The following is a 14,580-nucleotide window of genomic DNA, read 5'->3' on the forward strand; positions in this document are numbered from 1 at the left end:
TTACAAAAGCAAAAACAATGTATACACAATAGCTGCAAAGGCGTAAGTCCAGTGAAGTTGCAACCTAATTCATGAATACCAAAACCACTAAAATATCTTAATTTACATTAACAAAAAAATGGTAAATCTTATATCATGGATCCTGAAATACTGAAGTATGCAATGCCAAAATAGAAATAATTGAACTTCAATTTTATTTTATGTTTTTTACACTTCCATACGAAGCCAAATGTGTTCTAAACCCGTGATATATCCATGTAGTCACTTCAGTCTGACATAGGAGGTGTTGCAGTGTCACTAAAGATTGCGTTCAAAATTTGTCCACTGACCCTTTTTGGGGGGAACTGGATATTCTGAGTATTTCTGAATTTTCCAACTGTGTTTCTGTTTATATTGTTACATCATGTATTATTCAAATGAAGTGTTTCTTTATTGGTTTGTACAAATACAGTACTGTGCCTTTGCACAGTTTTAGGCAGGTGAGGAAAAAGTGACGTAAGCAAAGAATGCTTTAAAAAATGTTCGTCTTCTTTTTCACTAATCAACAAAATGCAGTGAATAAACAAAAGAGAAATCTAAATCAAATCAGTGTTTGGTGTGACCACCCTTTGACTTTAAAACAGTATCAATTCTTCAAGGTTGCACTTGCACACAGTTTCTGAAGGAACTCGGCTGGTTGGTTGTTTCAAACATCTTGGAGAACTAACCACAGATCTTCTGTGGATGTAGGCTTCCTCACATCCTTCTGTCTCTTCATGTAATCCCAGACACATTCAATGATGTTGAGATCAGGGCTCTGTGGGGGCCACACCATCACTTCCTGTACTTCTCGCTCTTCTTTACACTGAAAATAGTTCTTCATGACTTTGGCTGCATGATTGGGGCCATTGTCCTGCTGCAGAATACATTTGGGGCCAATAAACAATCATTTATATTTCTGAAAGCATTCTTTGTTTACAGCATTTTTTCCACACCTGCCTAAAACTTTTGCACAGTACTGTATGTATCCCAGAAATATGTATTTGATTCAAAGATACCCAAACACTGTTTTATTCTGCTGTTTTCTATTGTTCCTCTTGCCTGTAACAGATACTATAATCACTAGTTCCAGTCTTACCTAATCTTTGTTTCCATTCACCTTTTAAACTTCTGGCAGACATTTATCCACTGTAATTTACAGTGTGTGCATAAGCCAGAACTCATAATGAATAAGGGCTCCAGCAACAGTACCCATGAGGTTTGCATGTGATCATGTATAAAAACACACTGTGGAAAAGATACAGTACAAGCTAAATATCAATCAGTCGAATGGTAGGATAATTCTAGTTTGCTGTCCATGAGTTTTTCTGTCTTGGCTCTATGGCAATGATTCAAGGGAAATTTCTACAGCGTGGGTGGAATGGTCATAAATTCAGTGTTGCGATTGTTTAAATGCCATTTACCCAAAAGAAAACTACGAGAGGGGGGTTTCGGTCCACCCCAACCTTCTCTCTACATTAGCTCTATAGTCTCAGGTTGGTGTTCCCATCATAACTGCTCACCTACTAAAGGCTGATAAAGGAATGAAACAGAAACGGCTATAATAAACTTCTGACCTTGTGTAGCTATCATGTGGTGTGATTAAATTTAAATTTAAGTAATTAAGTGACCGTTTTAATTCTTTAAAATGATGAGCAATGTAATGCAGAAGTTTAAAAACCAGCAAGATTAGCCAGTTATATTCTTGCCAGAAGGTCACTGGCCACTAGAGCATTTCTGATATCCATAATATCTGAAAAATTATTAGTACATACTTTTGTGTCTCTGTATAGCTACTCTTCTATGTCTTCGTCTGTCCTCTTCCCATTAGTCATTCTCTTGCTCCTTCTTTTTTTTTGGTCTTGATATGTAGACCACACACAAACACAGAAAATCCATTTGTCCCAGATCCCACACTGACAAAAGCCTCAAGATAAACTAAAGAGATGACTGCCATGTTTTAACCTGTCATGTTTTAGTTCTGTTCAAGCTAGTTTAAGTCAACAGTTTTACTCTTCATTAATCCCTGATGGCCTGTAGCACAAATATGCGACGGAGGTTTCTGAAATGGCTTTATATTCACTGTCTTAATTTCTTTGTGCTTCAGAGTTTTTGGTCTTTTGGTCTTAATTCACAATATTATTGCATTCTTTCATCACCATTAAAGCCCAGAATAGCATTGCTGATAGCAGCATGAACCACCAAATGATTTACCGTCACTCTGAACACATGCAGAGTGTCATGCAAACCTCAAAGCTGTATCACAAAAACAGTTAAACAGATAAGTTAGAAGATGAAAGGTATTCATTACTTATATATTATCTTCCAGTGTTAGAGTCAATAAATCAAATTACTGTTTTTGTATCAGTAGACTGCAGCAGGGCCACAAGCAAGGTCAGGCTTTAACCAATATGAACCCAATGAGATGCTATTATAAGGAAAGATTTAATGAAAAAATGTTTGCAGCAGAAGGAAGTATGAAGTAAATGTGTTTTGTATTACTTTCTTATTTGAACAAGAGAATGAGTACTGTGAGTTTTGTTTTTGTTTTTTTGTTTGTTTTTTTTGTTTTGTTTGGGGGGGGGGGGTTATTGAACTATATCTCTTTATGAATAATCTGTGAATCTATATGCAAAGAATGAGATTTTTGTTACTAGAAGCTTTTCAGTTTTTGCTTCCAAGTTCCCATGCTGTATTTCAAGAAGTACTGATGAATCACATGCAAGCAGGCTTTGGCTGCATGCAGTTAAACAGTACTGTATGTGTGGATTGCAGAAATGAAATGCTAAACTATCACATGTCGTCAATTCAATGCTTTATTGTCTTTTTACAATTGCATTTGTTATTTTTAGTCAGACAAAAAAGTTGACTGATACACAGGCTAGGACGCTTTGCAAAGATATCCATTAGCCTGATAGCCAAATGCTAAAAGCCACAAAATATTGGAAACTGAGTCATTAGATGCTGAGCGATGTAGTCCAAGAATAGAGTCTCTAATGTCTGTTTGAGCTCATAATTACAAATTGTAGTATAACACACGGTCTATGCAGGCACACACAATATTTCAAATAGTGTCTGACAATAAAGTAGAAACCACCAAGAAGTGAAACAGGGAAGGTATTTAACTTGCAGGAGAAACTTGGAAATAAAGCTTCCTTTGCCTGCATCCTTATTTGAAAGGGGTTACCACAACGGAGACACATATTTGATTTGGCATAGCTTTTTATGCTGGATGCCCTTCTTGACACAAACCTCCCAGGGATTTGTGTCTCCTCCTAGTCTTATGCTGGGGATCCTCCACGTGTTAGGCAAATGTGTTAAATACTACACTATGGAGTCAATCAGAGTATTGTAATCAAACATTATACTCTTAAATATAACAAATTACACATATTTACAAAGTATATGCACCTAGAAAGAGGTAGGGCAAGTTCCAGAAAATAACAAAATATTATCATAAATTTTTAATTTTTAAATAAAACTAATAAACAGTAAATTTTGAGCTGGTGTTGCAGGTGGACTGGTTCTCTACATGACTGATTGTCTTGTCTAAAAATCTTCAAAACAATGCAGCTGAGGTGTAGCTGTTATATGAAGCATCTAATCCCTCTGTTTTTTTATTTCTCCATGAATTCTGTCGATATATTACAACCTTGGCTTTTAGATGAAAATAAGTCATTGAGATGTATCAATGTTAATGGGAATTATCATTAAAATAATGCTTTATTTGAATCTTTAAGAAGTTATCCTTGCCATCTGTAATAAACCCTTTAGAGCACATTGCATTTGGCATCTATCAAAAAGAGGGTTTTTTGTACTGTAGTGTACTCTAGTTACTACAACAAAAACATAATCATGAGCAGAATCCTTGCCATGCAGGCTGAACATCTGAACCAAAAAAGAGCAGTCATTATCATTATCACAGAAGCTTAACTTACTATGAAGCACAGTCACTGTATCCTGCTGGTTTCAATGTTCTTCCTTGATTACCCCTGACCCTTTCCTCTTGTTCTCATTCCTCTTGTACTCCACATTAACAAGGATACAACAGAAATTCCCAAAGACCTGCTGTTTCGCAGTGTAACCACTCAGAGAGATTTAGATTTATCTCTCCAAACAATTTTACCTTTCAACAAGTGGAAGGCCAAAAGTAATGGTAGACATATATCAGTGGAATTTAAAGGCTTGGTGCTTTGATTCATCTGAGTTCATCTATAATTCTCGTAAAAAAATTGTATCATGTTCAGATGTTGACTTTTGCCTTTCTTTATCATCCATCATTTCCTCTCTGTTTTTACATAAAACTTGCTCAACATCTTTCATTACACTTTCAAGTGTTAAGGAAGGTTTTCACCGATTTAAGCAAAGCACTCTCTGATTTATGGGTCAGTCATAGCAGAATGTCACAGTTTTGCAACGACAGTGTTAAAGTTGCTATTTTCAGACACATTTTTACATTGTGGCACCTAAACTGGATCTCCTTCATCAGCCATGTTGAAGCCATACCTATTTTAGCATTAGATTTATTTACCTACTTGTTTTCTCTAATATTATTAACATGCATTTATGCATCTATACACAGAAGTTAAAAGTGAAGAATAAGCAGTTCATAGTTGAGATAACCATCCTAAATAAAGCATAAATAACAGTTAAGAGCAACACAATGCCTAAATATATGTGACATTTCATAAAACATTTTAATTGGAAAAGAAACAGCAGGTATTTGAGAAGTTTGAACTTAAACTTAATCCCTTAATAGCAGATTGACATTATTCTCCGGTGTTCAGTTCCTTTCCACAAACTGTTTGATGAAACAGAGACCAAGTTTTTCCTTCATGTTCCAACTCTAGAAGGTGCGGAAACCATGATGGGGAAAAGGAAGTTTGGCCTCCGCACGTTCGGTCTGCCTTCCCTTTGAACCTTCCTCTGACAGAGGAGGAGCACACAAGAACAGCAGCACTCTGTTTCCTCTGTGGTCAACCAGCAGCTACTGGAACCTCATGCCATGCAGGGGCCAGTACTTTAGTATATATTTAAACAAGCAATAATTCCTCCCCACCACTTCCATGGAATGAAAGGGGGAAAAAATAAGACCCAGCCTGTAATTCACAGGAAGAAATTTTAGAAAAAGCAAAAAGGCTGAGGCAAAGAGGTTGTTAAAACACAGAAGGAGAAGGAGGCTGTTGAATAGGGCATAAGCGGTGTTGAGTGGTGTGCACTGTGGGTTACAGGGACAAACAAAACATACATCATTGTGTCTGTGAGGTCTCAGTCCCCAATTAAACTGCACTGTTACTTTGAAAGGAAACATCATCCTACCAGCTTTGTTTATTTAAATGGATTGAAAAGAGTTTTACACACTCAGGATCTATGTGCCTTATGCTTGTCTGAATAGCAGCAAACTACACTAATCATATAAAACTGACTATCTGTAAACATGAAGACTTGCATAGAAGCTAATGGAGCAGGTAAAGAATGCAAGTCTTTCCTAAAGAGAATGAAAATGACTGGCAAAGTCATACAGGAGCTTTACCGTTGGCATGATGAAACTAAGGTCTGTTTTTACGGCAACCTCAATTGCAGTGTGTGGCATATAGTGCGAGCAAAAAACACTTTTTTCACGCACAACAAACCAAGTTGCTTACTCAAAGTCCTCTTGTGCAAGGAAGTGGTTTTCAAATCCATGTGAATGAGAAGATATTGTTTTTCAGAGCTATTTCAAAAAGCTATTTCAGAATTGTCATCTCAACATAGTTAGTTGAACCTGTCATTTTAGATACCAGAAATAAGAACGTGTGGTTGTGCTTTATGAGAACAAAGAGACTCAGAAACAAGGAAATCACTGCTTGAGAACAAAGTTCTTCTTCGGGGTAAGGGGGTTTAGAGGCTTTGGTAGTGATAAGAAGCACTTTAAAATCTTCTGAATAAACAGTTTCAGCCTTTCAAAAGCAAGTGATATTTTTTGAAACATGCAATCAGCTCACTGCCCAAGTGGCCTTGACTGCAAGTTGGGCAATACCATTTTAGGATGCTGTCTCTGTGTGCTTCAACTTATATAAGATTCGAAATTGCATGTACTTCAGTTTGGTTTGAGGACAGAAGACTCCACAATGTCTGTGCTTAATATGCAGAATTGTCTAGTGTGCCTTGGGCTGCTGGCTCAGCATTTATTATTTATTTATTTCATAAAAGATATAAATGGAAGATAATAAGAGTTGCTAAGGTAGACAAAACAAAATCATAGATACCAGTCTGGTCTATTAAAAACACTTAATAAAAGTTACAAATTGTGATTTTAGCCAAATGTTTAGTCATTCTGTCGTGTCACCGCAAAGTGTCTTACAGTTTAATATTTATGTCTTGTGCTTTCTATTACTAAGTCAGTCAATTCAGTTTTGTCTATATAGCCATAATTCATAATAAAAGGCCATCAAGGGCCTTTATATTGTAAAGTAAACACAGGGACAAAAGTTAAAAAAGAGCAAATCCTAACAGTCAGACTGTCCCCTGTGAATAAGCGCTTGGTGACACTGAGAAGGAGGAACTTCTTCTTAACAGGAAGGCTCATAGAGGGGCAGCCATCTGCTGCGACCAGTTGATAGGGTGAGGGCAAAGACAAGAGTCTAGACAAGGACAAGACACAATCTATTAAAGACATTCAGTAGTGGCATAAAAATGCTTGGAGTATGAAAAGAGTTGAGTGGAGAAGAATGCACAGTACATCATGGGAAGTCCCCCAGCAGCCTGTCTACATAACCAACAGATGATTCACACTGAGCCCTAACTATAAACTTTATGAAAAGGAAGGTTTTGGAAAGAGGGAAAAAACGAGCTCAAAGCCTTTGCTGAATACTGCTTTACTCACTTTGTTTTAGCCATTTGTGTTTTAGATGTTCATTTATCACAAAATTACAACTAATGAAGACCTTGTGAAGCAACTGGTTATTTTTTTTTTACACAGAAAGTTAAAACTCTTACATGATAAATCTTAATTATACATTAGCTACAACTACTAAAAAGCCCTTGAGGAATTTCATCTAATTTGGAACATGTGTGCATTGTTTCTATAGTTAATTAGTTTATTTGACCCTGAAAAAACGTTACAGAATATATCATAACTGTTCATACATCTATGTCTTACACCTGTCACACAGACACTGCTCTGAATTCAGTTTTGGTGGTCCATGTAAGGACTTTGTTCCTGAATTGGCTCCCTCATCTGCTACTTATAGCTTTATTCACACCATCTTGATGTGTCTCTGAAGGATTGCTTGGCTTCTCTATCTGACGCTGAGCTTGCAGAGTGTTGCTAATTGGGGGAGTGTTGCACCATCGACATTCACAAGCTGTTAATGGCTTCCAGTCCATACAGTTAGCCACTGCCAAGGCTCAACTAATAAGAATCACAGATTCTCTCTGTTGTCTGGAAATACAGCTGTATCACTCATACGTATGGTGCTATATGACCATTTTTTTTTCCTATAAATAATTCTTTCACATTTGTGATGATTGTGTATCTCAGTTGGTGCCAAATAAACCAAAGATATGCTCAGTGGTTATAAAGGAAACCTCATTAGCATGAGTCATATCTGTGGCGTGAACACAGCTGTGCATCAGCTGTATTTTTCCAGCCTGTGGTGCAGCCATGTCAAACCACTGGCATCTCATTTTAAAGTCATTGCCAGGGGGCTTGGATTTTGAGCACACTTACGATGCCAATAAATCTTATTAGTGTTGTTGGCGTTCTACCTTTTCATTCACTATGAAGATCTTTCTATATTTTTTTTTAACTTTTAATTACCTTTGTGTCTAGTCCAATTTACAGAAGTATGCATCTTAATCCTGCTGTCTTCGTATGCTTCAGCAGTCAGCTGATGCGCATTATAGTTACTCTACATACATGTATTCATATCATCAGCTAGGTAAAACATTTATTTTACAATGTTTATCTTTACAATGTTAGTACCAATGAGAAAAACTGCCACTCTTCATTCGGTCCTCTCATTTATTCCCTTAAAACACAGCTGCCAAAAGGCAACATTTTCAGTGTTTTCAAGCTTTTTTTATGTTGCTGTTGTTGTGTCACAATGTTTCCTTCTACCTGTCAGTCACGTAAGATTAGAGAGACCAGTGAGCTGACATGTTGGACAAATGCACCATCACAAGACTGAAAGGTCTAACAGATTAGCCCCTTCTCTCGTGGGAAGAGTAACACACCAGGTATCAATCTTCTCTGTGACTGCTCGCTGTATCTCACTAGAGAGTTCAGAGCTTGAAACAAATAATACTGTTGCCAACCAAATCTACAGAGATAAATGTTGGGATGGAAAGTGATCAAAGGAGGTGGCAAAGATGCGATCTCATTTGGCGGCTTAAAAAATGTCTCTCATTAATTCCGATTTGGTTTTTTTGCATCTGCGAGGGGGACTAATATAAAAAAATGTGTATTATTTTCAAATAATTAAATTATAATTATACTATTGTATTACTCATTGCATGGTCAGTTTTTTAAATGTTGAATTTGTTATCATGTTTGTCATGTATGACAAATTCTCATTTTCATTTTTATTTACAGACTGAAATTTCAGTCTTCAGTATGTTTCTGTCAAATGTAAGCGAATGCCTTCCAGTTTGGCCCAGTGTGGAAATCCCTGCATGTGTCTGTGATCCTCAGAGACTGTAGTCACTGTTAATCGAAATATTAGTTTGAGCCCCAGCTACAGTACGATGTTATGATTTTCAGCTTAACTCAAGTCCAGTTCACCATATCGTTTAATGACCTGTAACTCAAATTAAACTTTATATTTTATCATGATGTAAAATGTACAATAGCAGAGTAAGGTCATTTTTAACATCCTGTCACCAATGACAAAATTCCTCCTTCACTATAATTATCCTGTTTTAATATTTATAACCTAAAGTACACTTCCAACTTTTAAATGTCACACAAAGTGGCTGAGGTTTAAGTATCCTTGAGGCAGTTTATGTAATGAGGTAATTATTTGACCTTATTATGTATGGAACATTTCATCTTATTGAGAGAGTTGTGTATTTATTATGAAAGCTTGTTTAAAGACTTCTTCCATCAAAACCCAAAGCTATGCAAGTTGGACTCTTTACATTAAAAAAAAACACTTTTTTTCAGTAAGTATGCAAATGACCCATCTGTTCCATCTCTCTTCATTTGATTTATTGGTTTTCCCACAGAGTGTACCAGAGCCCAACGCCCCTGCAGTTCTCCCTCCATCCCTGCAGGATATTGAGGAGCTGTCAGAGGCTGTGACAGAGCTGAGCACTGTAGAGGAGGTCATGAAGTACCTGGAACCAGAACGATGGCAGATGGATATGGAAGAGTTGTACAAACCTACATGGCATGTGCTGGGGAAATCATTCATCCACAGTAAGAAGGCCCGAGGTAGGACATTATTAACATGTTTGTTTTCATGAATTAAATGTAAATTTAGTCCAAGAGCCAGTACTGAAATGATTAATATTAAAAGAATATGTTTTGGTGAAATGCTGTGTTGAAATAATAACATCTGATGCATTTGAGGTGGAGCTGATCTCAATCTTCTGAGGGAAGAAGTTCAACTCTACAGCTGCACGCCACGTAATTTCTCGGTATCCCTGCGTGAAGAGCTGAAAAGGACAGATGTCATTTTCTGGCCCAGCTGCCTCCTGGTGAAGCGCTGTGGTGGAAACTGTTCCTGCTGCTCTCACCGCTGCTACGACTGTCAGTGTATTCCTGCCAGAGTCACAAAGAAATATCATGAGGTAAATATCAATTTGATCATGGCATGATGAAATCCATTTGATGTTTATTTTGTTAGTTTTTATCTGCACACATAATAATATGAAAAACACCTGCAATATGAGGTAGAAAAAATAGTTTTAATTATGGAATATGTGAATATTACTGCAGTTTTATTCAGATTTATATTGATTTTTTTAAACCTGGTTTTGTGCTATTCCGTTTTCTAAAGTTATTTTGGTCCTCATCTTGGTACCATCCTTTGTTATTTGCCTTTTACTTATCATTTTGATACAAATATGGATTCTACTTTCTCTCCTAATAGCGTGTGGAAGTAATATAGGTTGTTTGTACAAACAGAAGGCTTAGTGGTCTCTAAGGCCAGCAAATGCTGGGCCACAAGAAGAAATTAGTTACACGGACTTTGAAAGCTTTGAAAGGTTTTCACTTCTTCACAAAGCTTTACAAAAGTAATTTGTTTTCCCCTGATCTATGACATTTTAAAACTTGTCCTTGTATTCAAACAACAGATTTAAAAGATTGACAGTTACTCCCAAACGATTATATGTGGTTTAGAAAAACCACCACATTGTTTATGGATCTTGTAGTGAAACAGTGCAAAGACAGTTAAAATCAGATTGCCATTTCTTATTTTGTGAATTTTAACATTCTAATTTTTTTTTAACCTTCCAAAGTTTGCTACTTGCATACCATGTTACTTACAAAGTGTTTGCATTTCAATCAAAAATGGAGGATTTTTTGAAACCCAAACCTGATTTATGTACATTTTAACATGCATTTTTCAAAACAAAACAAAACAAAATGAACAATGAACATAGAATTTTAACACATCTGGGTTTTTATTTTTTTACCATTACATGCAACATGTCTTACACATGTCAAAGCAAAATATTATTGGTTGGACTGGTTTGATATTTACAATGTACTTCACAAAGATTTTTTTTGTTATACCAAAATCACACAAACATTTCCACCCATCATCCGTGGTTCCACTTTGCAAAGCAGCAGTTAAAGGTCTAAATAACCTATCCACTCAACATGCTTTAAAAACACTGCTTCTGGCCTCTTTTGTAAACAGGTTCTACTGTTGAAACATCGAAGTGGTGTACGAGGTCTCCAGAAGTCCATGACGGATGTGCCCTTGGAACACCATGAAGAGTGTGCCTGCGTGTGTAAAGATGATTCTGACTGACCTCAGACATGTGTAACAGCTGCCAACGGAAGCATGCGGATGTTAGAAATGAACCTCTGCCGCTGTTCCTATCTCATCCACTACCACTGGAAGCTAACAAGATTCTCCTTTTATCCTGATGTCCTTTTACTAATTGGATGAAGCAGAACGGACTGGAATCTAATAAATCTTCCAAATGGATTTGACTGCTGTGGAATACCAATAGAGTGCTCTGAGTCCATTTTAGAAAGGCCAAAAAAAAATCACTGGAGCAGATCTGGACCATTACCTATGAGCTCTGAAGACTATTTTCTTCCATTCTTCTGAGATAAGAACACTGAGGCATTTGCGCCATTTCTTCCTGAGGTCTTTTTTAAAGTTCAGTCAGTGTGGGCTGATACTGTCATGAAAAATGGGAGCTTCTTTGTTCAAGTACTTTTTTATATCTATAAGTGAGCTGGCTCCAGCTGCCTTGCCTTGCTCCCTTGGCTCCTCTATTATTACCATCAAGGCAAAGAAAGGTGGTTTTTAGCCGTTTCCTTTTGCTCCCCTCTTGTTTTACCACAGAGTTTGTCTGTGGCAGTGTACAAACACAGTGTAGTTGAAATGTAACACTAATGAGACTGCATTACGTGTAAATATTTTGTTTACATTTCTTTTCTTTATTAGTGTGCATTTTCTGCCAAAGTTTTTCAAAGATAAGATCAAATTTGCACATTCAGAATCAGTTAGAACTCCTTTTTTAAGTCTTCATTTGATCCATCTCAGCAATATTAAATCTGCTTGCTCAAGACATGCCTGGCGTCAAACCATTTTTTTTTTTCAACATTTGAGATTGTTCACAATAAGTATTTATTTGTTTAAGGAAAGGGAATTTAGGTCCAAGATGACTTGTGTGCTACATATTTCCTGTTTACTAGCCTCCTCTCTGTTTGTAATTTTTACATTTTGATTTTCTTGTGGATGTTTTTTTTTTTTTTTTCATTTTTCTGTATGCCAATATTATTTATCTCTACTTTTGCTACAACTGTTTGTGTATTTTATAGTATTGGAAAGCAAAAATAAATTCTTCCATTTCTAACAGAATATGTAGTACTTGGGATTGGAAACTTTGATCCAACCACTGATATGAATATAGTACCAAACTCCAAAAAACAAAGGCACACATACTTATGAAAATCATCATCCACCGATATTATTGTAACCATGAAAGTAAATGTTTAGTTTCTAAAATGTTTTCACAAAAAATAAAAAATGAACAATTTTGCCCCACTAAAGTGGGGATGGGTTAATTGGAAACTCTAAAGTGCCCATAGGTGTGAATATGAGTGTGAATGGTTGTCTGTATATATGTGTTAGCTCTGCAACAGACTGACGACCTGTCTAGTGTGTACCCTGACTCTGGCCCTAAGACATCTGGGATAGCCTCCAGCGCCCCCTGCAACCCTGAAAAGGATAAGCGGAAGTGAATGGATGGATGAACAATTTTGCCACATAATGTAAACAGCGAGTCCGATTTATAAAATAGAAAAGTGTGACGTATTATATTATTCAGTGAATTTTTCTCAGCACAAACTTTGGTTTACCTCTGATGCACATCAAGGTGAATAATAATGCCAGGCAATCCACTAAATGTTTTGGTAACCCAAAATGAAGCATTATATTTATTCACGTCCAAATTTCAGTTAACATTCCACTAAATTTAGGGTCAGATATACATGTTGTGCCAGTTCAAACTGGGTTTGAAGTACTCTTGGCATTTACAATGACAGCACAGTGACAGTATTGCACATAACAGGTGGGAACTCAGACATGTTTGCGATTGGCCCAGGTGCATATGTGTTTCTGGGAGTTCTTTTCTCAAGTCAAAAAAGATAGAGAGAGGAAAATATTAAAACGAAGTGTGATTTACTAATGCTTGTAACACACAATTTACTGCTAACTGTGCCAGGAAAAAAAGCATGTCTCATTTTTTGTGCCAGATACTGAATTGAATTGCCTGTGTGTTTAAAAAACATTACATGTAAAACGAACCACACCTATGCGGGGATCGTGTGCACATGCTATTTTGTCCTATTTAGTAAATCTGGCTTTTACCCATCGATGGATAAGTGTAAAGAATATCCCAAAGCCTATTTAGAAAACCAGTTCCTGTTGAATTCTTATAATGGAATATAAACTGATCCATTTAAACCCTGAATTTATTAAACAATAATTTATATGGAAGTCTAGATTGCTAAATCAAACACTTTACCGTGGTTTACTATAATATCTTGTGACTATTGGCAATAGTCGTGCAAATATTGTACACAAATGAGTAAATAGTAGGTTGGAATTACACTGTAGAGAATGATTTAGAGAACATGATTTGCCAAATTTCTCACTAATCATGATTGTGTATGAGTATACTTTTTAATCCAATAACACAAAGTTGGCAGGATGAACGTATGTTTTCCTGAAGAAGTGTGTTTTTCACTCCACAAGCTCTTTATCACACTATGAGCAGTATTGTTCATTCTCCCCTTGGCCATCAGGTCACCCAGGAGGAGGTTCTCATTTGTCCATCTCACACTGCTGTCCTGGCCAATTACTCTGATCTAATGTGCACCCTGGCAGGCATCTGCGGTGACGCCAGATGCTACTGCACAAACCCGCCAGCTCCCACTGTGGCTTTTATAATATTAAACAGATTGTCTTTCTTTGTTGATGCAGTGCTTCTTTGCAAAGGAAACCTCATTGCACTGGCACGAGATCTGATATAGTACGAGGAGTAGGTTTGTTGTGTTTATATGAGTGAGTGGATGTGTACAGTTTAAATCTAGCACTTCCGCCCTTCACCCGCGTGCCTTTCTGCCTTTTGCCATATTTTTATGAAATCAAAGCAGCCTGAGTCAGGCTAGACCTCATCATCATAGCATAATATTTTTTGGGCAGTTAACCAATTGTAAAACAAACGCTTATTCTTTGTTCCAATTTAGGACTTTTTAAATATTCTGTAGCTTAAAAAGTAAAAACCTTGGAAAGTATTGTGCTGTAACTGCAGACACTCTGCGGTCCACAGAAAATTCAACATCAGTGATTCATGGCAATAAAGGTGATAATAGTATATGATTCTGCAGAAGCTTTTGGAATTACTCAGACCAAAGGTTGAAGCACAAGGACATTCTCTTTCTGCCTGTAAATGAATGCTCTTTGCAACACAAGACATTCAGCTCAAATATTTCAAAGACGTATTTGAAAAATCCTGTTAACCTCTAATAAACTGCAGTTTTGACCTTGCCTATGCATGCCTCAATAGATGAAAAGATTAAACCTCGTACACATTCCTCCAAATAAGCACAGGAACATAATAAACTATCCCTCAATTAATTTCTTCACAGATGTCCCTAATAATTGTGTGAAGAGTTTCTATAACCCATCAGGTTCTACTGCTCACATCATCAATCATGTTTTGGTTGGAGACATAAAACATATATATTCATCCATCCAATCATTTTCTTCCACATATCAAATTCTGTGCCCCAGTACGGCTGGAGCCTATCCCAGCTGTCACAGGGCGAGAGGCAGAATACACCCTGTGCAAGATGTCATTCTATCATAGGACTAACACAGAGACAGA

At 36.8% G+C, this 14,580-nt stretch overlaps 1 protein-coding gene across 1 annotated transcript in view; it reads left to right on the forward strand.

The window, feature by feature from the left end:
* The window catches only part of pdgfc (platelet derived growth factor c), a 47,892-nt gene extending 36,091 nt beyond the window's left edge, over positions 1–11,801 (forward strand). The window contains exons 4-6 of the mRNA XM_005919409.3: positions 9,226–9,433; positions 9,572–9,792; positions 10,869–11,801. Coding sequence (XP_005919471.1) covers positions 9,226–9,433; positions 9,572–9,792; positions 10,869–10,982 — 543 coding nt within the window. The 3' untranslated portion in view covers positions 10,983–11,801. The remainder of the gene's footprint in view (positions 1–9,225; positions 9,434–9,571; positions 9,793–10,868) is intronic.
* The last annotated feature ends 2,779 nt before the right edge of the window (positions 11,802–14,580 follow it).

This window comes from Haplochromis burtoni, unplaced genomic scaffold (genome assembly GCF_018398535.1).
Source record: "Haplochromis burtoni strain Fernald_Lab_line unplaced genomic scaffold, NCSU_Asbu1 Contig_33, whole genome shotgun sequence".
In the NCBI taxonomy this organism is placed as follows: Eukaryota; Metazoa; Chordata; class Actinopteri; order Cichliformes; family Cichlidae; genus Haplochromis; species Haplochromis burtoni.